Source organism: Antechinus flavipes, chromosome 1 (assembly GCF_016432865.1).
Source record: "Antechinus flavipes isolate AdamAnt ecotype Samford, QLD, Australia chromosome 1, AdamAnt_v2, whole genome shotgun sequence".
Lineage (NCBI taxonomy): Eukaryota > Metazoa > Chordata > Mammalia > Dasyuromorphia > Dasyuridae > Antechinus > Antechinus flavipes.
The window spans coordinates 263,493,399-263,520,745 of NC_067398.1; the positions used below are offsets into that span (position 1 = coordinate 263,493,399).

The 27,347-nt window shown below is 36.1% G+C and overlaps 1 protein-coding gene across 1 annotated transcript in view; it reads left to right on the plus strand.

Moving 5' to 3' along the window:
• DNAH3 (dynein axonemal heavy chain 3) overlaps positions 1 to 27,347 on the plus strand; it is a 211,538-nt gene that overhangs the window by 44,694 nt on the left and 139,497 nt on the right. Inside the window, exons 16-18 of the mRNA XM_052001473.1 lie at positions 4,799 to 4,922; positions 25,613 to 25,766; positions 26,218 to 26,362. Of these exons, the coding sequence (XP_051857433.1) occupies positions 4,799 to 4,922; positions 25,613 to 25,766; positions 26,218 to 26,362 (423 nt within the window). The remainder of the gene's footprint in view (positions 1 to 4,798; positions 4,923 to 25,612; positions 25,767 to 26,217; positions 26,363 to 27,347) is intronic.

The window sequence follows — 27,347 nt, forward strand, 5'->3', positions numbered from 1 at the left end:
GCCATTCCAGTTCATTTTGCTTAATGATGAAGGAAACTGAGGCAAATAGGGGTAAGTGACTTGCCCAAAGTTACACAGCTAAAAAATTTCTGAGGTATATTTTGTACTCAGGAAGATGAGTCTTCCTGACTCTCCAAATCCAGTCTAATCAAACAGACAGCATGCAAACAGCTATATACAAACAAAATTTATATGGGATAGATTGGCACTAGCATTAAGTAGGAACAGGAAAGTTTCTTTAAAAAAAAAAAAAAAGGAATTTTAGGTGAGATTTGAAGGAATCCAGAGTAACAGTTCTCAAATTTTTTGATTTGGAGGACCTTTTGATACTTAAAAATGATACATTAAAAATGAAAGTTTAAAGAAAGATCTGTTGATCTTTACCATATTAGAGTAAAATGGATTAATTGTTAAATTTTAATTTATTAATTAATTGAAATAATTCATCTATTTATTACCTTACCTTAAATATTTTTATGAAAAAAAACTATTTCTCCCCCCAAAATTAGTGACAATAGAGGCATTGTTTTACACATTTTTTGTTTTATTAAAGAGACTTAATAGATGACACCTGGATTCTCAATCTGCTTCTGAGCTCAATCTGTTGCAATCTGTTGTTGTTTTGGTTGAAATCTATGAAGAAAATCTAGCCTCAAACAGATATGTAGTTGGAAAAGGAGAGATTATTTTATTAAGCAAATAATGTCTTAATATTTTTATGAAAATAGTTTTGACTTCTTAGTAATCCCTAGGAAAGGTCTGAAGACCACCAAAAGTTCATATATCTTACTAGCCAATGTCTTCGGACTTGTTAAATCCTACCCAAAGTCTGTTTTTATACAGCAAGTAGAATATTTTTTATATTTTTAAATAAAGTTGTATTGTATCTAAAATATTTTTTAAAAATAACTATCTCTCAGGCCATACAAAAACAAGCAGCTGGCCAGATTTGGCTCTGTGGCTGTACCATGCTGATTCTGCAATAGAGGATGGGACTTGGAATCAGGAAGGCTTGGGTTTTAAACCTGTGCGGGACAGAAAGTACCACAAAATCAATCAGAGACTCTCAGAGTAAGAAAAAGCAAAAAGGGGTTTGTTATGATCAAAGGGCATCTCCTAATTGATAGGGTGTCAATTAAAGGTTGGCAAAGCACAAACTACAAAACTCAAGATTAAATAGAACAGAAGCTCCTTCCCCTTTTGACCTTTTATCCCATTGTCTGGAGAAATCACATTGTCTGAGTCTATCCCAGAAACAAAAGAATAAATTACCTTTTGAAAAAAGTATTTAAATCCTAAATAAGAGTTGGAGGAAACAGGGGGGGAATGTTCATTCAAGACAATTAGAACACCTGCAGCTTTTTAGCTATAGCTCAATTTGTTATTGCAAAGTTTGAAGTCATAATTAGGGCAGAGTTTAAGGCCATATTCCCATGAGGAGTTCTTCACTCAGTTTATCCCATACAATCCTTCTTCTTTATTTATTATCTTTTGAAGAACTCTCCCACCATTCTTAATACATTTTCTCAACTATTTGTGTCTCTAGTAATTAGAATAGGATTTTTCACAGCTAAAAATACCTATCATGAAAGTCAGCAGCCACAAAAATGCTAAAAGAAACAGATATATTTATCTAGCAACAGAAAGATGATTAGGTCAAATACTTATTTAGGATATAATGACCACATATTTTCATGTTGGGAATTGCAAGATTTTATATCTACTAAACACTTGTCCTGATTATTGAAATTTGCTATAAGAGGAAAAAGCAGGAATATGATTATAATCAAAAACTGGTCCTTCAGGCCTCAGCCTGAGAGCACATCCATCACAGGATAAAGCATCCTTAGCTAATTGTATGCAATAATAATTCTGCCTTATAATCAGATCCAGGAATAATCAGATGGGTTCTTATTCAAAGAAACACCACTGGGAAAGTGAGTCAGAAGGATCCCACCTTAGGCAGAGGTCAAAGTTGTCCTCCCAACTCTTGTCCAGTTACTAACTTTTACCTATAACAATTCAGGATCACATTTCTCTGAGTAGCTTGTGGCATATTCCTTTCATTAGACAATCATATCTGAAATCAAAACTCCAGATAATATCGTCTACAGTCCCAAGAGATTTTATCTCAAATAGCAAGTCTCATTAATCAAAGCTTCAGATGAATTTAGTTTTCAAGAATCACATATCCTAAATAAGTATTGACTATAACCTTACATATAATAAGAAATTCATCCTAGAAAGTTCACAGCTTATCTTCATATCTAAGTAGATAGCTTTTAAATTCAACATTTCACAAATCATTTTACTTTAAGATGCTCAATAACTAATCTATATCAAAACATATTTAGGTATTACCCATGTTCAGAGAAATAAAGACATAGACCACTGTTCTCAGAATCTCCCTAAGCAATCGGAACAGCTTTAAAATGACCCAATACAACTAATTAAAGCTCACATAGAATATGGGATATCCTAATTTCACATTAAAGAACCTTGTCAGAATTAACATTAATAATTTCTTCATCCTAAAAAAAATGTTATTTCAACTTCTTCTAATTGAGGAGTCCCTATAAACTTTTCTGGAAATATAAATAACAGGTACATTATTAATATTGTTAAAATTTCTCTAAGCATAAACATTCCCATATCCCACCAAGACATTCCTAATTGTAAAGTCAATTTAAGAGGTTATAAATTGTCCTTAACAGTCAATTCTTGAGATTCCTTCAAAGATCCTTTAAGTTTGGTGTTTTCAGCCTCCAGACTGCAACTTCAGTCATCTGTAACATCTGGTAAGGTCCTTCCCACTCTGCTTGTTTCAGGACTTGTTAAGCACCCACTTTCCTGCAAACTGCAAAGATATTGTCTAGGCCAGCAATCCTTATTTTCTAAGAGCTAAAATAGATAAGGACACTGCTAGTATATAATTTCTTAAAAACGTGTCCTTTGTTTCAAAGAGCATTGTTCACTTTTTTCTCCCAAATAAACGTAAACAAACTCTTATCTCATATGAGGAACATCTCATATGGGGTCCAAGGCAAAGTCTAACATCAATTTAGTAATCTCTTAAGAATCTGATTCATTCTTTCCACTTTCCCTGATAAGATCAGATGCCTAGATGTATGGAATTGCCACTCAATTTGTAATCCTTCCCCATTATTTCTTATAAAATCTTAGAAATAAAATACGTTACTTTATTAGAATCATTGGTCTCTACCAATCCATACTTAGGTATAGTTTGTTCCAATGTTATTCCACTAACTCCTCTTAAAGCAGCACAGCTCAGGGGGAAAGCTTCCACCTATTCCCTCAATACCTTCTTATTTATCTTTAGAAATATGACACACCATTCAGATACAATTTGTTCTGCAATTATACATATCCCTAGATGCCAAATTTTCTTGCTTTACTTCTTTGTTAAAGGGAGAAAGCAAGACAAACCTGAAGATTAATATTCTAAATAGCTTTGGACCAAAGATCACAAAATTGATACCACATATCCAGCTAGGCTGACAAAATGTTAAAGCACAGTTCATACAATTTTTACAAATTACCCAATACACAGTTTAGAAAACAACATATTTCATTTAATTAGGAGATAAATATATGGCCTCTTTAGGTAAGTTATCAGAGAACCAAATTTTTTTTTAACTTCAAATCAAAGATTTAAATTTCTAGTAGCAATACTTCAATATCAATGCAAACATATTTCTAAAATCTTATACCAGAATAAATAAGTTCACAGTTTTAGCATGTACTAGTTAAGAGTAATTTTCTCATACAATTTCAGAATCAGAATTCCAATGTAAACACATACAGTCCCAAAATTTAAGGGGACAGAAAACTGCCCTTTCAAGTCCATCCACTTAAGAAAGGGCTTTAAGAAATTGGTGGAGTTTAGGACCCCTGGGGAAGAGGGTCAAAAAAATTTGGACCCAGATGTCCAGTTTCAGGTCTGTGGCTCAGTGAGTAATCCACCCTCCATGCTAAAAATGCTGGGGAGCAGGGAGGGGAAGGGAAGCTAAGTGGTGTAGTGGATAGAGCACCAGCCCTGAAATCAGGAGGACCTCAATTCAAATATGGTCTCAGACACTTAACACTTCCTAGTTGTGTGACCCTGGGCAGGTCACTTAGCCCCAATTGCCTCAGCAAAGGAGAGGAAGAGGGAGACACAGAGAGAGAGAAAGAGAGAGAGAGAGAGAGAGAGAGAGAAGAAACAAAGAAAGAAAAAAAATGCTGGGGGGCCATGTTAAGATGTTGGGCACCAGCACAAATCCCAGAAGAATTCAGGCCAACCAGAGACACCAGTCTAAGAAGCTAGAAAAATCCCAGAGAGAAGGGCGATTTTGTTTTTGTTTTTGTTTTTTCCTTTTGCAGTTTTTCTACAAGCCTCAAATTCTAGCCCCTCAGAAGGCTTTTAGTCATGTAAATTAAATTAAACCTACTTAAAAATACAATAGACTAACTTAATTTAGCTATTAGACAGTGCCAAGCAACTTAATGATTAATCTCAAAACTCCCAGTGCCAAGTTTTTGTCGTTTTGTTACTTTAATTATTTCTGCTGACCCAAATTGACCAGTCCACAGAAATGTCAGGTTTTTTTTTTCTTTTGGTGTGTCCTGCCACTCCAAGTTTGATGACTCTACTCAGTTCTCTACATTGATAAAATCACAATTCTAGGTTAGTGTGTGTGTGTGTGTGTGTGTGTGTGTGTGTGTATGTATTTAGTTTCTGACTTTGTAGGACCTAAATTCTAAGAGTAATATATATCTTTGCATTTGTGTTTTGCAGTTGAGGATATAAAGTTGAACAGTACCTTGTTCCTCTGGCCAGATCAGATTGAGGATATCTTTGAAAACAGTCGAAATCTGCTGTATACCAAAAGGGAACAGGCAGAATTGACCCTAATTAGAAGGTATGTATTGTTCAAGGAAATGTCTTGGAAATTGAGACCTTCCATGCTCTTGCTTGCTGAGGTCAAAAAGAAATTCTATTCTCCTTATTTCTGACATCCCCAGAGGATCAGCTCTCAATTCTATGTTTTTCTCTCAATTTTATTTTCCTTTTTTATGGAGTTTTGAGTTGTCAAGGACTAGAGACAATAAATGAAAAAGGAATTTCTTTTTTTCCCTGATGAGGGAAACAGTTGTCAATTCAACACACTATGGATCAATTAAGCATCTATTATATTCAAGGTACTGGGGATACAAAGATAACAAAATCATCCAATATGTGTTAAACATGTATAATTCTTTTAAACATATCTCCACATTTATTGTGCTGCACAAGAAAAATCAGATCAAAAAGGAAAGAAAATGAGAAAGAAAACAAAAAGCAAGCAAACAATAACAAAAAAGGGCGAAAAAACTGTTGTGATCCACATCCAGTCCCCACAGTCTTCTCTCTGGAAGCAGATAGCTCTCTCTATCACAAGTCTATTGGAACTAGCCTGAATCACCTCATTGTTGAAAAAGGCCAAATCCATCATATAATCTTGTTGCTGTGTACATTGTTCTCTTGGTTCTACTCATTTCACTTAGCATCACTTCATGTAAGTCTCTCCAGGCCTCTCTCAAATCATCCTGCTGATCCTTAGTTATAGAACAATATAATATTTATAGAACAATAATATTCCATAACATTCATATGCTATAACTTATTCCCCAACTGATGGGCATCCATTCATTTTCCAGTTTCTAGCCACTACAAACAGGGCTGCCACAAACATTTTTTGCACATGTGGGTCCCTTTCCCTCCTTTAAGATCTCTTTGGGATATAAGCCCAGTAGAAATACTGTTGGATCAAAGGATATGCCCAATTTGATTGTCCTTTGGGCATAAGAACTCAAAAAATTAAAAAATATATGTAAAAAAATTACAATTATATACAAATATATGTTAAAAATTACCATTATTACAATTGAGGAGGTTATGATTGATATAGGCGAAAAATTAAATACCACCCTAGGAGCCTCATGAAAGCTGTTGTCCTTAATTTACAATCTCCAGACTAAGGAAAAGATGCATCTATAGAAAGTTAGCTGAAATCAGTTTGTACTGAAGAGAGGAATAGACACACCTATGAGGGCCTTAGGGCAGTAAGAAGCCATAAGTCTAAGTGCTGAAAGGATTCTAAGAGATAAAAGAATTATCAAAGACAAACATCACTTATTTCAGAATTTCTTTCACCAGCTTTTTTATGTGTGTTTACGCACAATCATTACTTGTCAAGCCCTGAGGAAGAAGAAAATTCTCTTTTTTTTTCTTCTTCAACTCCAGCTCCTCCCCATTTCTATAAGAATTCCTGTTTCCGTAAACCTGCAGCTCTTTAGCCATCACACAGAGGTTGATTGGTTGGTGATTATCCTTCCTCCTTGAAAAGAAGTCCATGACATCAGGGAGGGGATGCCATGAGATGCAAGTGAGCTGGATTTTAGTGAGGGAGGGCTGTGCAGGGTCACCTGCCTCGCTTTCCCCTCCAGAGTCACTTGGGTCCAGGGGCCAGATACAGATTTTGTGGCCCTTTGGATCTCATTTTGCTTTTTACCCTTCAGTCTATGTTAGCTTCTGTACAGTAGAGGTCAGCAGAGGACTGGAAATGGATAAGACTTGGCGTGAGCACAGACTAGGTATAGAGCCTTCTTCCTACTATTTGCCTTCATCGTAGCTTTGGACAAACTCCTTAACCTACTGTGAAAGCAATGACCCGGACTCTCCGGGAAAGTGAGGAAACAACCACAACAAAATAATAATAATAGCCAGCATTTATATGGGGGCAGCAATTTGGCATAGTAGATAGAGTGGCAGTCCTGGAATCAGCAGTACCTGAGTTCAAATTCAGCCTCAGACACTTACTAGCTGTGTGACTCTAGGCAAGTCACTTAACCCTGTGTACTTCAGTTTCCTCATCTGTAAAATGAGCCAAGCTATGTGACCCTGGGCAAGTCACTTAATCCTGTGTGCCTCAGTTTCCTCATCTGTAAAATGAGGCAGAGAAGGAAATGGCAAACCACTCAAGTATCTTTGCTAAGAAAACTACAAATTGGATAATAAAGAATCAGACAGAACTAATTAAAAACAAGAAAAAATATATATATATATCATTTATCATGTGCAAGGCAGTGTGCTAAATGCTTTAAAACATTAATCTCATTTTATCCCTACAACAGTCCGGGGAGATAGATGCTATTATTATTCCCATTTAACAGATGAAAAGACTAAGGCATATGGGTTAAGTGCCTTGTTCAGGGTCACATAGTCAGAATGCCTCAGGGGCAAAACTTGAACCCAATCTTTAGGGTCAGTTCTCTAGCCATGATGCCATGTTACATCTCTATGTTTTGTGGAAACAAAACAAAACTTGATGCTTCCTTTAAGTTCCAATCCATCCCCACCCCAGCTCCCTTCTCCACGAAGACTTTACTTACTATTACACATAATAATAGAAAATAATAGGAAAAACATATGTTCAAAAATTAGGAGAAGTAGGTACTTTTTAGTCTAGTCATAGGCATTATTTAGCTTTGAGCTTGGTAAGACATCAAAAAGGTACTGAGGTCATCCATTGCATCCAGGGTCATTATCAGTCTTCCTGACTTCTGTCTTGCCACTGGACATCAATGACTCTGGAAGACAGAGTGAGGCTGATGACTGTGCAAGTCTGCCTCGCTTTAATCCAGTTCATCAGTTCTTCATTTTGGAAGAGGATATCTCATTGTTCCTCTTCAAAAATGAAGGATGAACAACTTAGTTGTCACTTAACCTCTATAGACCTTACTTTCCTAAATGAGGAGATTGGATTATGTCATTAAGGTACCTTCCCATTCTGAAATTCCAGGATTCTGTCCTAGCTTGTGATTATCTTTTTCTTCTATGAGTCCCTATAAAATGCTAACTTATACTATTCCATTGATCCAATAATTAAGCATTTAATAAATTCAAGACTTTTTGCTAAGTGCTAAGGATAAACAATTCCTAAGGAGTATATCTTTTCTACTAAAGGAATTTACATTGAACTGGGGGAACAGGGAAAACTTTTGTCTAATTAAATAAGAAGGGGGAAAGCATTAACCATCAAGGCGATCAGGAAGGGCTTTGTATAGGAAGCTGCACCTTGAAGAAAGTCCAGTATATTAAAAGGAAAAGAGGTATGAGAGAAAGACATACCAGACATGAGAATGTATTCCATTAATAATAATAATAGCTAATGTTCGTATAGTACCTGCTACGTGCCAGGATCTATGCTAAGTACCTTACAAATATTATCTTATTTGATCCTCATATTTTACAGATGAGAGTACTAAGGCAAACTAGTAAAGAGACTTGCCCCAAGGTGTCACAACTATTAAGTATCTGAAGCCAGATTTGAACTCCAGTTGTCTTAACTCCAAACCCAGCACTTTATTGTGTTAATTATTACATTTTACTGTGTTCTAAATGTTTCATATAAAGATGCCATCTTTCTTTTTTTTTAATATTTTGTTTTATTTTACTTAGTAATAACTTTATATTGACAGAATCCATGCCAGGGTAATTTTTTTACAACATTATCCCTTGCACTCATTTCTGTTCCAATTTTTCCCCTCCCTCCCTCCACCCTCTTCCCTATATATGTTAGATATGTTGCAGTATATCCTAAATACAATATATGTTTGCAGAATTGAATAGTTCTCTTGTTGCACAGGAAGAATTGGATTCAGAAGGTAAAAAATAACCCGGGAAGAAAAACAGAAATGCAAATAGTTCACATTCGTTTCCCAGTGTTCTTTCTTTGGGTGTAGCTGCTTCTATCTATCATTTATCAATTGAAACTCAGTTAGGTCTCTTTGTCAAAGAAACCCACTTCCATCAGAATACATCCTCATACAATATCGTTGTCGAAGTGTACAGTGATGTCCTGATTCTGCTCATTTCACTCAGCATCAGTTCATGTAAGTCTCTCCAAGCCTCTCTGTATTCATCCTGCTGGTCATTTCTTACAGAACAATAATATTCCATAACATTCATATACCACAATTTACCCAGCCATTCTCCAATTGATGGGCATCCATTCAATTTCCAGTTTCTAGCCACTACAAACAGGGCTGCCACAAACATTTTGGCACATACAGGTCCCTTTCCCTTCTTTAGTATCTCTTTGGGATATAAGCCCAATAGAAACACTGCTGGATCAAAGGGTATGCACAGTTTGATAACTTTTTGGGCATAATTCCAGATTGCTCTCCAGAATGGTTGGATTCGTTCACAACTTCACCAACAATGAGATGCCATCTTTCTAATGTTATATGTTTTTTGAAGTCTGGGGCTACATTTTCTACTTCTTTTGTGCTTTTCTAAGGATTTGAACTCAGATCTTCTCAATTTCAAGTTTTGTGACTGCCTATTGAAAATAAAACTTATTGGAGAAACCATTATATTTCCTAGGCAGCTAGTGACATAATGAATAGAATGCTAGATCTGGAGACAGAAAGGCACGAATTCAAATCTTACCTTAGACACTACCTATGTGACACTGGGCAAGTCATTTAACTGCTCTCTGCCTCAGTTTCTTCATCTATTAAATGGAGATTTGAAGGGTGGTTATGAGGGTCACAACATGAGATAATAATTGTAAAATATTTAGGACAGTGTCTAGCACATAAGCGCTATATGAACAATATTATTGTTATTATTGTGTAAACTTAGGAAAAGGTATCTTAGCCATGTAAGACGGCTGAGCCACTGCCTGATTTTACAAATGGCACTAAAATAGTTTCATTTGTCCAATAACTATTTACTCAGGAACTTATTATGTGCCCAACTTTGTATTAAGCACTTCTATAAAAGAGAATTTATATAGTTAGGCAAATGTTTGGCGTGGAAAAAAGTAAATACCATTATCAAGTCATAGTATATGAATGTCTTATATGAGTGGTGCAGAGGGACTGAGACTTTTAGTTACAAGTGTTTAATGAATATATGTATGTGAATTGATAATTAATTTAGGAAATATAAAATTATGCAATGGGGACAGCCATACCCAGTTCTTTGGGTACATTTTGGGAAAGACCATGATGGTAAATGAGTGGTAAATGAGGATGTAATCACACTTTAATAAGACATAGAGAAAGTGGGGGCAAAAATGCCAGAAAGTATGGAGACAGATGAACAGAAGCAGATGATGCGGGAATAGGAGATTGAGTGATAAAGGGAGGCAGGCTATGGTAGGGAAGGGGAGAGGCAGAGAGTATCACTCACATAACCATGGATTAGAATTGGGAGCAATCTGAAATAGAAAAGAGTTGGGGAAGGGCAGGAATTTGAAGTATCATTTTTTTAATGGGGGGAACAGACTAACTTTTATCTATGCCTCCTTGAGATTATTTCATTAACACAATCCAAAGCATTCCAAAGTTGTCATAAAGCTTTAAATTTTACATATCCACATCATCTCAAAATTATTAATAACTTTCACTATTCTATGAATATGTGGAACTTGTCTGAGATTTATATATCATAGAATCAAAACCTTGACTACAGAGTCTAGCTATCTTCTCATGATTCCACTTATTACTAGAATATGATTTTTGGTTAATATATGATGACAATTTATAAATTATGTTCCTTTGATCTTTGGGACAGTTTGTACAGGACTTCCTCTCTGTAATCTTATTTCCTGCTATTATTGACCCTTTATACCATCTACTTATAAACTTACCATTCTGATTGACTAGAAAAGCTGGAGTGGTGGTCAGAAACAACCAAAACAAGATACAATTTTAACATGACACATATGAAAGCAAATTCCTCAGCAACAGATACCTAGCTAACATTGGTCAGTGCTGATAGAATGGAAGCTTGCTAAATAATAAGCACTTATTAATATGGGATGGTTTGAAATAGGAAAAATAGTCTATTTCCTTTCTCTTCATTCTTCCTTGGCAGGTATATGTAGATGGAAAATATAATCCATACAAGTGACTTTGAGTATCCCAGAAGAGAGGTGTTTGACCTCAGGGGAGGGTGCTCTCTGAACATTACATTCTTTGCTGTTTTGCCAGTGGTTTAAATATTTCTCTGAATCACCTTGAAGAGAGGATAAAATGTAATGATTCTCAGGATCTTAGCCATTTTTAATTAGAGCCTGAAGGTCAATTTTGTCTGCAAACTTCACCATGCTTGGTATGTCAGTGGCTCACAGATGTTTACCTCAAGCTTCCCTGATCCCTATGATTCATTTGCTATTTGCCCAGATGAAAAGCCTTTTCCCTGGCTAACTCTTCTTGGGCTGTCATCTGTATCCAGCCCTACCCTTCTTCAGTCTTTGTTCTCTTCTGCCTTTCTCTTTCAATATACTTTCTGGAGCACCTGTTACGTTCCTTAGTAAGCTTGCCTTCTAAAATCTAGTTTCTATCACCCATAACCTGGTTTTTTCCTAAAGACAGCAAGTTAAGCTAAAAGAACACTCCTCCTACTATCATTCATCATTGTCTCTTAATTTCAAGTGTATTCCAAGTATGTAAATTATTATTATTATTATTATTTTCGCTGAGGCAATTGGGGTTAAGTGACTTGCCCAGGGTTACACAGCTAGACAGTGTTAAGTGTCTGAGGCTGGATTTGAACTCAGGTCCTCCTGACTTTAGGGCTGGTGCTCTATCCACTGCGCCACCTAGGGGCCTATGTATATATTATCTTGTCTGAATTATTATCATCTCATCTCTAGCTCATTTTCCTTCCTTTTTTCAGTAAGTAGCTTAAAGTCTTTTTGTCCTTAATAATATTTTTTCCAATTACATATATAGTTTTCAATATTCATTTTTGTAAGAGTTCCCTACCTTCCCTCCTCCTCCCCAAGATAGCAAGCAATCTGATGTTATGCATAAATCATTTTTAACATCTTTCCATATTTGTCATGTTGTGAAAGAAAAATCAGAACAAAAGGGAAAAATCAAAGAAATAAAAAGCAAACAAAAAAAAGGTAAAAATAGTATGCCTCGATCTGCATTCAGTCTTTATAGTCCCCTCTCTGAATATGGATAGCATTTTCCATCCCAAATCTATTGGAATTGTCTTATATTACTGTATTATTGAGGAGAGGTAAATCTGCCATATTTGATCACATAATCTTGCTGTTACTATGTACAAGTTCTCATTCAGTGTTCACTTCACTCTGCATCAGTTCATTTAAACCTTTCCAGGATTTTAGTAGATTAAAGTGTTTCTCTCCATTTCAATCCCCTTTCCTCTTTTTGACATATATATCTTTGAATATTTTCCTAATTCATGAATCTCTTTATTCCCATTGACTTACATCTCTACCAGATCTTAGCCACAGACACAAGTGGGCATACTTTAGATCTTACCACCTCCCCAAATGGTTTCCATTCTATGATCTTTAATTTAGAATGATTTTTGAACTTAAAAATTCTCCTCTCTGATCATAATCTCTTGTCCTCCCTTCCATTTCTCTCTGCCTCATTCCTCAACATATGTTACATTTTCACTCCCAAACCCTTCATTCCTCTGTTATTCTAGCCCAACATTCCAGTTTTGGTCTTATTTTTGTCTTGACCCTATACTTAACCACTTCATCAAAACACACTTCATCTTTGAGCAACTTTCTTCTATTTTTTTCTTCCATTATACTTGCCTTATTCTTATTCAACCACAAGCCATCCCTGCTAGCTGCCTTCCTTCCTCCTACTCTCATGTCTTTGAAGAAAAAGAAAGTCATACAATGAATCCTGATGGATTTCACAATAAATTCAGTTTCTCTGATCTCAACTGGATCCTCATTGATGCACTACAATTCTTTTATTCCTCTGATTCCCTATCACTCCATGAAGCAGTTGTTCCAAACCTTTTCTTTCTTCAAATCATCAACCCTATTTTTCTCAGATGTCTTCACTCCCTGCTTTATTGAGGAAATCAAAGTCACCTTTAGCTCTATCACCTCCCATCCACACCCACATACGTCACCACTCAAAACAGCTCTGTATCATCTGCTCTTCTTATCAAAGCTAAATACTTTCCTCATACTCTAGTATTCTTCAGGTGCTTGCTTTATAAATAACCATTCTATCTCTGTGTGTGTCTGTCTCCCTCTTATTTATTGACTCCTTTCAGATGTCTTCTATCTTTAAAATACTTGCTCTTGACTCATCATCCCATTAAGTTATCATTCTATATTTTTCCTCCCTTTTGTAGCAGGGGTAATCAGGAAGACTTTGCTGAAATGACAAAGAGAACTCCTGGTGGGTCTACAATCCTTTTAAAATGATTTTCTTTTTTTCTCTTGGGTTCCTCTTAGACTAGAATTCATCAAAAGTAGGATGGAAGGGATTTCTCTTTTATTTTTGGGACTCTGGGACATTCCCAAAGTTTATCTCTTGGGTAAAGTTCCTGAGCTGGAGAGCAGGTGTTGGCCACCCAGCAAGAGAGGATTTCCTTAACATACTTCTCATAAGAGAAAAGGACCAACAGGAAATCAATTCTATGCCTAGAGGATTTAAAGAAAGCCTTACACTAACTAGGTGGGAGATTTAAAATTAACTAAACTTTTGTAGTGTTTTTTATGAGTTCTTTGGACAATGCAGGCTGGAAGTGAATGTGAAATATCTATTCCCAATTCTACAAAGGCACTTTGCCTTCCAGGAGGAATATAATGAGTATAATTAATTAACTGAACAGTTTATGTTTCCTGTATTTGTTCATGCATGCCTTTAAAGTATCTTGAATTTTGTGAATTTTGTGTGGAGTACAATGAAAACTATCCCATATTTCATACTCATATTATACATTGAATACTTTTGTGAGAGAGCCCTTGTTTACAATTTTGGAGGAAAGCCTCGACAGGATCTTGCTTATCTTTTGTGTCGAATGTTTTCCTAGAAAAATCATTAGATTGGAGAGACTGTCTTTTGTCTCTTTTTGTATTCCCAGTGTTTAGCAATAGTGACTGGCATACATAGTAGGTGCTTAATAAGTTATGACAAATCCAAGTAGATATCCAGTTAGAGATAGAACTTGGCCTTCTTTGGGAGTCAAATGCCCCTAGGCTGGATTGTAATGCTGGAGAAACTGAGGCAAGATAGAGATTAGAGAGTTTTTAATATTTTATTTGAAAGAGAGAGATTGTGCTAGAACCAAATGGTTCCATGATTTGGTCCCAGGGTTGAATGAGACTATTATCTCCAAGAATCCACCATCCAGCAGCTAATGTGTGCTTCCCATGAAGTATATATGCACGTAGCTCCAAGCTACTGGGCTAGACTGAGGCAAGGGTGGAGTCAGAGCACTGAAAGCCGGAACTATCAATCCAGTTATGACAGGGTGGGGGGAAGCACCGGACATTCTGATAAGTTGGGATCAAGAACAACAATGACAGAATGGGGGGAGGCACTCATTCTGATGAGTAGGGAAGGTCTGGGGTCATGTGTCTAAGAGAGAAGGTCTTTCTCCTTATCTGGATCATGATGATTAGGAGGTGGGGTGTTGCAACCAGGCAGAACAATCCAGGGAAATTGAGGTAGAACAGTTAGGGAAATGGAGTCTGGACAATTAGGGAAACTGAGTCAGGACAGTAAAAGGGAACTGTGCCACAACAGGATCTGGATCCCTTTCAGCAAAACATTCCTCACTGGGACTCCCTGGGCCATAGGTTACACTTTCAATGCCAAACTTCTCAAAAGAATCATCTGTCCTCTGCCTACTCACCACCTACTCAGTACTTGGCTTTTAATATTTCCACTCTAAAGAAATTGCTTTCAAGAAGAGTTATTACTCTTTCTTTATACGATTTTAATTTTTTGTTGTTATTCTGAACTAAATTATTAACAAACATGAACATTTCCATATACAAAGAAAAAAAGAAAAAGGATTAAAAGTGAAATAACCATTCTTTATAGATCACAGTTTGTCTTTTTTTTTTTTTAAGTGTTGAGGTTGGGAAAGGATGGACCCCCAAAATTGGGGTTCCACACTGCTGTTGCAAGGTACCTCAAAAGAATTTGCAGGCTTGAACCCATCGCTTAGTTAAGGGGCAAAACTTTATTGCAATAGTAATGCCATCCTAGATATGCTAATTCTATGGCCATAGGTAGGAAGGAGTGGTCTCCAGAATTTGGTTCTCTTGACTAGATTATTACTGAATAATAATCCAGTCAGCAATGAATTGAGGAGTGGTTTTATTCACTACTGTCTCAGGAGTTTGATCTGTGGGATTATCCGGAGGCCAGAAGCTATCTGACTAAGGAGCGGTCAGAATCAGACAGATTGGATATGGGAATTTCCTGAGGCAGAAAATCTAGAATCACTGACTTATTGCCAGAAGAGAAACCCTCCCCTAACATCAGGGGATTACAAAATCATATTACATCAAAAGTACATAACAAATTCATCATAGTAGTTCCAAAATTGTCCTATTTGTCTATATTTCTCTCTCTGTATTTTCTTATGATTTCATTGGTTTATTTAAAATAATTCTTCATTGATATTTTTTACTTCATCTTTCTTCTTTATAATCATTATCTTTCCTTTCCCACCCCATTCCCTGCTCCCATCCCCCAGGAAAAAGCCCTACTTTGTAACAAATGCAGTCAAAAAAAAAAAAAATCCATGCATCAGACATATATGAAAATTACTATCTTATTCTGCATCTACAATCTGTTACATCTCTTCCTGAACTCAAATTTTGTTTCAAATATTTACTAGCTACATGAATGACTTTGGGTAAATCACTTGATTTCTGTGTGAGGCTGTAGCAACCACTAAAACAATCAGAAATCCAAGTTTGAGTGTACGAAAGAGTATTTTTTTCTCATGAGAAAGGGTATGCAATCTCTGACACACAAAGCATGGTTTTAGAGAGACACACACACAGGGGTAAAGGGCATTTCTTTTTTTGCTCCCTAATATAAGCTCCTCTCCCCAACTCCCTGCTTCTTTCCCCATTGGCTGAGGCTTCTAAAACAGTTTCTGAAAAATGAGGTAAGAAAGCCTGAGGCTATCAAATGCTTAAGAGAGTAGGGTGTTTCCCCACTCAATCCAGTTCTTGTCCTCAAGGACCTTCCATTCTAGAAGGGGAAAATAACTGGAAAACTACTGGTAAAGAACAAAAACTTCTTTTCAAATCTCAGGTCACCAGCCCTGATTACAAAACCCAATCCCTACTCCCTAAGGAGTTTACCTTCTTACATGCTTTTGAGTGAGATAACCTCCCTTTTCTCTCCCTTCCCCCACAATCCTGTGGTTTTCATTTCTCCAATTTAATTTTTATACTATGGAAACCAAATAAATTCATTTCTCACCCATTCTTTTTTTACCCCTCAAATATGGCTAATACTTTTTACACCCTACTTCATAAAAGTCTATTAACTTCTGCACAGATCTCCTATTTTCTGTCCCTCTGGTATAACTTATCCAAAAATATTTACTCAACAGAGTAGGATTGATCCAAATCCAGTAGATTTTTAGTCTTGAATTCAATTATCCTTGACTTGCTTCTTTGAATGCCAGGTTAAAAGGAATAGCCAATTGGATCATTCAGTTCCCAGTCAAAGCAGATTTGAGAATGTTACCTCCACAATACCATCCAAGGTTGGATATGCTCATTCCTGAGAAACCAGAGCTTCCAGACTCAGATACATGCCATTACAATCCCTAGAGTTTGGAATCTCTCACCCTCTCATGAGAGGCAAACTGATCTCCAAAAGTAGCCTGGTTTATTCCCTCACAGAAGGGAAAAGTAGAATTGCATTGCAATTCTCCTCAGAAATGCTATTTTGGGAAACCGAAAGATCCTGCACTTGAATTCACTCTCATGTTTTTCCATATCCAAAGGAAATGGTACTATTTGGGCATGGGGCAACCCAGAGCACAGACATAGAAAATGCTTTTCTTTCAGACTCTTTGCAGATTATTTTACCAATTCTATCCAAGCATTGGTGTCTATCGATTGCCCTAAGTCCTTGACTTGATTCCAAATCTTCCTAAGAGATCTATAGCTATTCCCAATATACCCTTTTGATCTACAGTTTCTAAATGTCCAACTTTGTAGCAAACTAAACATTATTCCAAATTGGACAAGTGGTTCCACAAAAACCTTTCTCTATCTGGACACAAATACTTATCTACAGCTAGTTAAGCTTCTATAATTCTATAATTTTAAAAGCATCAAACTGAATTGTTTGTGGGATATCTTTCTCGGGAATGTTAACCCAAATCTTAACCTGATGTCCCTATCCTAAGTCCCAAATACTATTGCAACAGAGGAGTAGCATTAATACTATATAATCTCTCCCCTTCGTGGGATCAGTAAACTTACTGGAGATTCACTCAGACACTGGGTAGTTTGGGATCCATTCACAAACCAGTTCCCATTCATTCCCAAACCAATGGGGTCCAAAGTCCTTTGGGTGTGGGGTGATGATCTCATCTTCTGAAATTACTTCCTGCTGAGAATGGGCATTGAACTGTGTCATCCTACAAGGTCCCATTTGAGGGGCTTGGGCTGATTGAAGATCCACTGGGTTGAGTCAGACTCTGAAAGATTGATAATACAGCTATCTGATACTGGTCATTTGAAAGTGAAATGCTCAAAACCCAGAGGAAAACAGAGAGAATTACAGAGAGAGTGTGAGAGAACACTAAGAGCAGTACCTCATTCTTGGGAGGTATGTTTATATCTTCCCTGAAGATTATGTAAGTAATTAGGTAAGCATCATCTATTTTAATAGAGACTATATTATAATCCAAAAACAATTTTGAGAAATGGGGAATCTCATCAGAATAACAGAGGTATTCACAAAATCCTTCTTTCACAGGTCTCATTTGCCTGTCTAAAGTCATATTTTGATAAGAAATTAACCCAAACTTCTTATTTGAGGCATATATAAAACCTTTCTGCCAGTATTTTTTTTTCCTAGACAAGTATCCCTCTTCTGAACAACTTTCTGGAGAAGAAGGGGGTTCAATGATACTTTCAGGAATTACTTGGGCTCTTAGCCTGACATCAGTGAAAATAGATTTCATTAAAGCCTCTCTAGCCTGTTGTAAGCCTAAGAGAAGTTCCACTGGTTTGACTCTGGGATTAGAAACTGGGCTAAAGTTTTTTAAAAACCATTCAGATTTCTAGATTAGCCAGCAGCTTTTCATATAAATTATTCAAAAGAAAATATGTTTGTGTCACAGAACCCATTATATAAATAAATGTTATTTCCACATTAGCTACAATTTTAAACAAAATTAACTTTCCCATTGATACAACAAAATATTCCATAAGTTACATCTTTCTAAGAAAACTTGAATACACTAAAATCCTCTTCTTTAAACCATACAAAGAATGTTTCAGCTTTAGTTTCAATAGTCAATAAAATAACAATTAGTCCCACAGTTAGTTGTATCAATTGTTCTTATGTTATTTTGAAAACTTTTAAGAATTTTCTTTCATACAGATATAGAAATCTAGCAACAGATAGATGACTAAGCCAAATACTCATTTATTTGACCTAAATACTCACTTACCTAATTATCTAAGATATTATGACTACATATTTTCAGATTGAAAATAGCAAGATATTTACATACTTGAACTGTGCTTATGGGTTCTATTGACCACTTACTCTGATTATAGAAATTTGCTATAAGAGGAAAAAACAGGGGCATGATTATAATAGTATCAAAACTGATCCTTCAGAGCCTTGCCTGAGAGCACAGTTGACAACCAATCATGTAGTAACAATTGTGCATTAGCTAAATCAGCTCTCAGATGCTGGGTTACTAATTTAATTCAGCTAATCATTTCTAAATTCAAATCTCAAAATAATTTTAGTTATAATCCCAAGAGATTTCATCTTGATAGCAAGTTTCACTAATCAGATTTTAGATCCTAAACTATGTATCCAATGGGCCTGTAGGGTGCAGCCAAAACTAGAAGCAGGACTGTCTGGTAGGAATCCTAGTCTAGGTATGTCAAGAAAGTAATAGATCATATTCCCTATCTTATTCATTAAACAATGAGACCATGATACACTTAATAAATATTAGATAATTTGCTGAATGGCTTTTGAAATAACCATTTTCAGAGAATTTGCAGTTAACCATAAATCTAACTTCTCTTAGAAGTTCCTTGCATTGTCAAGCAGTAGAACCTTGATAACAACTTCTTATCTAAGCTATCTTTAGCAATAAAGAAATGATTTTGCTCTTAAATCAACCACCACAGACTTGAAAAATAAAAACAAATATTTGGTTATTAACACCTTCTACTTTCTAGGCTGAAGAGTTTATTTATTTATTTACTTTTTTCCTCCTTCCCCCCACACCCTCCCCTAGATGGCAGATAGTCCAATACATGTTAAATATGTTAAAATATATGTTAATTCCAATATATGTATATATATTTATACAATTATCTTGCTGCACAAGAAAAATCAGTTATAGAAAGAAAGAAAAAAACCTGAGAAGGAAAACAAAAATGCAAGCAAACAATAATAGAAAGAGTAAAAATGCTATGTTGTGGTCCACCCTCAATTCCTATAGTCCTCTCTCTGGGTGTAGATGGCTCTCTCCATCACTGAACAATTGGAATTGATTTGAATCATCTCATTGTTGAAGAGAGCCACATCCATCAGAATTGATCATCATATAGTCTGGTTGTTGCCACGTATAATGATTTCCTGGTTCCGTTCATTTCACTTAGCATCAGTTTATGTAAGTCTCTCCAAGCCTCTCTGAAATCATCCTGTTGGTCATTTCTTACAAAACAATAATATTCCATAATATTTATATACCATAATTTATTTAGCCATTCTCCAACTGATAGGCATTCATTCAGTTTCCAGTTTCTTGCCACTATGAAAAGGGCTGCCACAAACATTTTTGCACATGTGGATCCCTTTGCCTCCTTGGGATATAAACCCAGTAGAAATACTGCTGGATCAAAGGGTACACATAGTTTGATAACTTTTTGAGAATAGTTCCAAATTGCTCTCCAAAATGGTTAAATTCGTTCACAGTTCCACCAACAATATATATACTGTCCCAGTTTTCCCACATCTCCTCCAACATTTGCCATCTTTTCCTGTTATTTTAGCCAATCAGAGAGGTGTGTAGTGGCATCTCAGAGATATCTTAATTTGCATTTCTCTGATCAGTAGTGATTTGGAGCACCTTTTCATATGACTAGAAATAGTTTCAATTTCTTCATCTGAAAATTGTCTGTTCATATCCTTTGACCATTTATCAATTGGAGAATGGCTTGATTTCTTATAAATTTGAATCAGTCTCTATATATTTTGGAAATGAGGCCTTTATCAGAACCTTTTAATGTAAAAATGTTCTCCCAGTTTATTGCTTCCCTTCTAATCTTGTCTGCATTAGTTTTGTTTGTATAAAAACTTTTTAACTTAATATAATCAAAATTATCTATTTTGTGATCAATAATGATCTCTAGTTCTTCTTTGGTCATGAATTCCTTCCTCCTCCACAGGTCTGAGAGGTAAACTATCCTATGTTCTTCTAAATTATTTATAATCTCATTCTTTATGCCTAGACCATGAACCCATTTTGACTTTATCTTGGTATACAGAGTTAAGTGCAGGTCAATGCCTAGTTTCTGCCATACTAATTTCCAATTTTCCCAGCATTTTTTCTCAAATAGTAAATTCTTATCTTAAAAGTTGGGGTCTTAGGGTTTGTCAAACACTAGATTGCTATAGTTATTGACTATTTTGTCCTGTGAACCTAACCTATTCCACTGATCAATTTCTCTATTTCTTAGTCAGTACCAAATGGTTTTGATGACTGCTGCTTTATAATATAGTTTTAGATCTGGTATAGCTAGGCCACCTTCATTTGATTTTTTTTTTTCATTAGTTCCCTTGAAATTCTTGACCTTTTGTTCTTTCAGATGAATTTTTTGGTTATTTGTTTTAGGTCAATAAAATAATTTCTTGGGAGTTTGGTATAGCACTAAATAAATAGATTAGTTTAAATAGTATTGTCATCTTTATTATATTTGCTCGACCTAACCAAGAGCATTTGATATTTTTCCAGTTGTTTAGATCTAACTTTATTTGTGTGGAAAGTGGAAAGTTTTGCTCATATAGTTCCTGACTGTCCTTTGGCAGATAGATTTCCACATATTTTATACCATTGATGGTTATTATAAATGGAATTTCTCTTTGTATCACTTGCTGTTGGATTTTGTTAGTGATATATAAAAATGCTGATGATTTATGTGGATTTATTTTGTATCCTGCAACCTTGATAAAGTTGGGGATTATTTCTAATAGCTTTTTAGTAGATTCTCTGAGGTTCTCCAAATATATCATCATAGTGATACCAAAGAGTGATAATTTGGTTTCCTCATTACCTACTGTAATTCCTTTAATCTCTTTTTCATCTCTTCTTGCCAAAGTTAATATTTCTAATACAGTATTGAATAGTAATGGTGATAGTGGGCAACCTTGTTTCACCCCTGATCTCATTGGGAATGGTTCCAGTTTATCTATTCCCATTACATATGATGCTTACTGATAGCTGCAAGTCTCAAAGTTTTAAGTATTATATCATAAGTATTGATGAGGTCCTGAGTAACGAGGTGATAGAGAAAGCCTGAAGTACTGACAAAATTATTCCCTGAAGCAAGCAAGGAAAAGCACTGATGGAGACCAGTTCAGTCTTATAGTTCTACCCTCTTTGGAGGTCAAGGGCAGCTCTGCTATGTCAAATCCCTGAGGTTAAATTTCCCCAATAAATCTGTCTATGGCTCATTATCTTTGCTTCAGTCAGTCCACCAGGGCATTCTGCCTCATGGTGTCTTTCCCCTCCTCCTTCCCCCATGCCATGATGTATCCTCTCCTCTTATCCCCCACCATATCTCATGGTGTCTTTTCCATTGTTAAACTCTTAGCAGGCTAAACCCCTCTATGGGTTTAGCCTACAAACTGGCAGGGTATATTCCAACTAATTTGGAAACTCGGGAGTTTTTCCTGGTTAATTGTGAATTCTCCTAGGGAACTGGTCTTTTGCCTTGTTAATTGTTAAAAATACCTTTCCTTGCTAACTGTATGCTCTCCCAATTCTTATTTTATATTTGCCATTCCTGGTGTCTATTGTGTATCTTCATTTTGTTTGTAATTTCTTTTTCTAAATAAACCCAGCTTTTGCCAAAGAGAATGGCCATTGTAAATTCTTCACATGACCAAATCCAATATTTGGTACATTTGATGCAAAACCTCAAACACATCATTTGGAATGATAAATTGCTCTTTAGATCACATCATTATCACTATTACTATAATCTAGAACAATTTTTTTTTTCATAATCTAGATCAGGACTTTAAAATTTTTTTTTACTAGTGACCCCTTTTCACTCAAGAAATTTTTACATGACCAAAGTATATAGATATATAAAATAGGTATACAAATCAAACATTCACTAATAATAAATCATAATTTCATTACTTCAATATTCAGTTAGATGATTCCATATGGGGTCATGACCTATAGTTTAAAAAACTTTGATCTAGACCCCCTTTTCCTGAATAATTATACTCTTTAGCTTCCATGATAGCTCTATAAGCTCTATAAAAATGTGACCTCTTAAGATTAATAAAAATCTTCTTCCCAATTTGTCTCTATAGTACAATGATATTCCTTTACATTTATATGAGGCAGCTAGGTAATACAGTAGATAGAGCAACAGATCTAGAGTCAGGAATACCTTAATTCAAACACTATTAGCAATATGACCTTGGGAAAGACACTTAAAGTATGTATTTCAATTTCTTCATGTGTAAAATGGAGATAATAATAGGACCTAGACAGGGTAGATGTGAAGATTTGTATAATCATCCATCTTCCAATACCCCCCAAATAGAAGAGGCTTTGTCCTGACTCTTCCTTTCTTCTGGCCACACTCTCCCTTATCCTTCATGGTTTCAGTTATCACCCCTACAGAAATGACTTCCAAATTTTCATATACAGCCATAATCCCTTTCCTGAAGTCGAGTCCTTTTTCTCTAACTGTCACTGGTCATTTCTCTTTGTATATCCCACCAGTACCACAAATTCAGCATACCCAAAATGAAATTCATCACCTTTCCCTATTCCTACCTTTCCTCCAAATTTCACTATTTCTGTAAAGAATCATTATCTAGGTTCAAAACTTCAGACCCATCTTGATCTTTCCTTCACTCTTACCATACATATTTAGCCAATCTTCAGGTTCCATAGACCCTACTGAAACAGCTCTTTTATCTACCCCTTCTATCTATTCATACTGCTACAACCTCAATTGAGAACCATATCATCCCATAGCTGGACTATTATAAAAAGCTTCCTAATCAGTCTCCCTGACTCCATCCTTGCTATTCTCCATTTCATTTATGTTCAATACATCAATGGATTTATCGATCTTTTCAGTGACTGTTATCTCCCATGTTACAGATTCAATTTACTCATGCCTCCTCATTTCCTGTGACTTAAGTCTACATCCCCCATAAGTTTTCCATATAAACTAAGAGTCCATTAGACAATGACTAAACATTATGAAGATCCTAAAGGGCTGTATATTTGATATCTGAAAAGAAAATTAAAATTTTTTTTTTTTGCGTGTTCCATCTTATAGGCAAATAGAGAGAGAGTTAAATGACTTGCCTAAAGTCACTAGTAAATATCTGTAGCCAGATTTTACCTCAGGAAGATGAGTCTCCCTAACTCCTGGCCTAGAATTCTTATAGATAGTTCTTTGCTGGTTATATGCTACAATCTATATATAGCGACTCCCCTATGTTTCTTCATTGTCTTTTGGATGACCCATAATTTTAGTTCTTCCTTGTTTTGATTCTTTACCAAATAATATGGACAGGAGAATATTGGTATTGATAGATAAATTTTCCTTTCTTTACTGCTGCCAAAAAAAAAAAAATCTTCCCGAGGCAAAGATTTGGACATGTCACTCCCTTATCCAAACATCTCCTAAGGTTCCATATTGCCTATTTAAAAACACAAACTCCAGACTCTGACATTTAAGTCCTTCTACAGTCTCATATCAACCTACCTTTTTAGTCTTAGTTCACATCACTTCCCTTCATCCATGCTGTTTTAGATTTACATAAACTGATGCTGAGTGAAGCAAGCAGAATCAGGAAAACATTGCACACAGCAGCAGCAGAATTGTTCAGTGATCAATTATGATAGATTTGGTTCTTCTCAGCAGTTCAGTGATCCCAGGCAATCCCAATAAACTTGGAATGGAAAACACATCCACATACAGAGAGAGAATTATGGAGACTGAATATGGATCAACATATGCTATGTTCACCTCTTTTTTTTTTTTGCTCTTGTGGTTTTTTCTTTTGTTCTGATTTTTCTCTCCCAACATGATTCATATGGAAATATGTAAATAATGAATGTATATTTATAATTCCAAAAAAAGTTGTAGCCATTTTTCTAAGTTTGTATCCTAACGCAACTCCTCCCTGCTTGGGATTCAGTCACCTGTGGGTTTTGTTGTTCTTGGGATCTAAGCATACCTATCAGGGGTGTTGTCCACAAAGATCAGAGCCTACTTGTCAGAATTTGAAGAAATCTGGCATCTCAGAGGCTTACCCAACCCTTTTGCCAAAGGGGCATGGGCATAAATCCCTGTAGTATGTTCTGGTTCTAGAAGAACAATAAGAAATTCCCCTAGAATTATTTCTCATTTAAAATAAACAGGTTGAATGGAATAAACAGGTTAATTAGGATGAATAGCAAAGTGCCTGGCTCATAGTAATTTCTTAAAAAGTGTTTCTTGCACTTTATTCTGACAATAAATATGTTGCTCAGTCTTTCCTGACTCTTCATGACCTCATTTGGGATTTTCTTGTCAAAGATACTGGAGTGGTTTGCCATTTCCTTCTCCAGCTTATTTTACAAATTAGGAAACTGAGGCAAATAGGGTAAAGTGACTTGCCCAGGACCACCCAGCTATCTAAAGCTAGATTTGAACTGAGGTTTTCTCTGACTCCTATACCACCTACCTGCCCACAATAGAACATAGATAATAATATTATTAAGTGGTTTTCTAAGACAATATGTAGCCTACAGGGATTCAATCTAAGATTTAATGATTTTTGTTTCTATTTGAGTCTGACATTACTGGCTGAGAACACTGAATGGGTCTCTCAGCCTATGTGTGTCAGAGATAAGTACTGAACCTAGTCTCACTCTCTCCAAGGATGACTATCTATTATGCATAGCTTCTCTCTACATTTCTATATTACTTTATATCTATCACATAGATTAAACACAAATTGCTTCCTTTTATCTTCATAATAATTCTGAGAGAGAATTAAGACACATTTTAAATTCCACATATGATAAATTAAAATACACGAGTGACTTGCCCAAAGTCACAGAAAGTCAGTGGTGGGCCTGGCCATACTATCAGGGCCTCCTGATTTCCTTCTTTAAAGGTCTTTAAATTATACTCCTTTGCAGTTATCTCTTTCAAAATAACAGGGAGTTCTCCAGGGGTAAATTTTTGCCAGGCTGATAGGGGAAGGGTTGTCCATGTTCCACTGCAAATGAACTGAAACAAAACTCATTAGATGACTGGGGCTTTCTTTGATTCAGGTGTGCCGAATTTGAGGGGAAACTCGAGAATTACTTCAAGGAAGTGGAGAGCTTTAGAAAAAAAGAAGTAGTAAACATGGAGGAAATGAAGAACAATGTTGAAAAACTTAATGAGTTGTCTAAACATCTGGAAATGGCACTAGTGGAATTTGAGGTTTGTAACCTGGGACGTGGGAGGGAAAGGCACTGACATTCTTAAAAGTACTTGTTTGCTTCCACAGACATTACTTCTTGCAACCCAGAACCAGTTAAATGACTTCTTTCATTTTCTGCTACCTGTCACTGTCATGATTAAAAGTCAGAATTATGGTTCTGCCTTAAGAAGGAGTGACAAGTACATATGATGCTTACTATCTTTGTGATGTCATATAACTTACTTAACCTTTCTGAACCTTAGTTTCTTTATCTGTAACATGAAAGGGTTAAGTGAGATTACCTTTCTCTAGATCTAAGCTTTCTATGATCAGTTTTGATGTGGAAGGGGGAAAGTGAGAGACTGGGGATTTAAATGTAGCAGAATCTCAGAACTCCAATCACTAGATAGCATCTGGGACCAGGTAGTCAGTGATGATCAGATAGTTGATAGTTCAGTTTGTTTTTCACAGGCAATCAACAAAGAAGAGGAGCTCTTAGAAAAGGAGAAGAGTAAGTTCCCCCTTCTGCAGGTGGTGATGACCAACAAGTTGCCTTTTGAACAGCTCTGGACAACAGCTTATAACTTTTTCACCAAATCAGAGGAGTGGATGAATGGTGAGGAAAATGAGGTTGGGCAAGTGATGCTAAACTGAGCAGATCTGGAAAAGGAGAGAGAGGAGAGGGAGAGAAGGAGAAGGAGAAATGGGGGTGGGGAGGGACAGACAGATAGGCACTATAGACAAAGAGATATAAACAGACACAGAGAGAAAGGTAAAGAGAAAGAGAGAGGGGAGAGGGAAGGAAAGAGAGAAAGATGGAGGGACCGACAGAGGGAGAGAGAAAGAGGGAAACAGACAATAGAGAAACAAAGAGAGACAAAAAGACAGGAGACAGAGATAGAGACAGAGACAAGCAAAGAAAGATAGAAACACAGAGAGACAGAGATAGACAGAGACAGAGGCAGAGAGAGATGGAGACATACAGAAACACATAGAGACATAGATAGAGACAGTGACAGAGACATAAACAGAGACAGAGAAACAGAAGCAGAGACAGAAACAGAGACAGAATCAGAGAGACAGAAAAAAAAAGACATATACAAAGAGAGACATATAGAAAAAGATAGAGAGACACATACAGAGATAGAGAGACAGAGAGACAAAGAGACAAAGACAGAGAGAGATAAAGAAAGAGAGAAAGAGAGAGCTAAACATAGAAAGAGATATAGAGAGTTAGAAATAAAGACGGAAACTAAAAGACTAGGTAGGGAGAGCAGGATTGTTTCTAGTGTATCACAAATTAGGGTAACTGCCTGAACCTGCTCCTGCAGAAGACAGACAGTTGCATTGATCACTTAGGAACACAGGTAGCAGAGAGGAGAATGAACTCTTACTATACTCTTATATCAACTCTTACTATAAAACACAAACACACATGCATATACCCTCAGGATTATAATGTTTAATTAGAAAGGCCTTAGACATCATCTATTCTAACCTACTTATTTCTGTAGGTGAAAAAATTTGACTCTCAAAAATGTAACATGAATTGCCTAAGATCACAAAGGTAGCAGGCAGTAGAGCTGTATTTGAACCTAGGA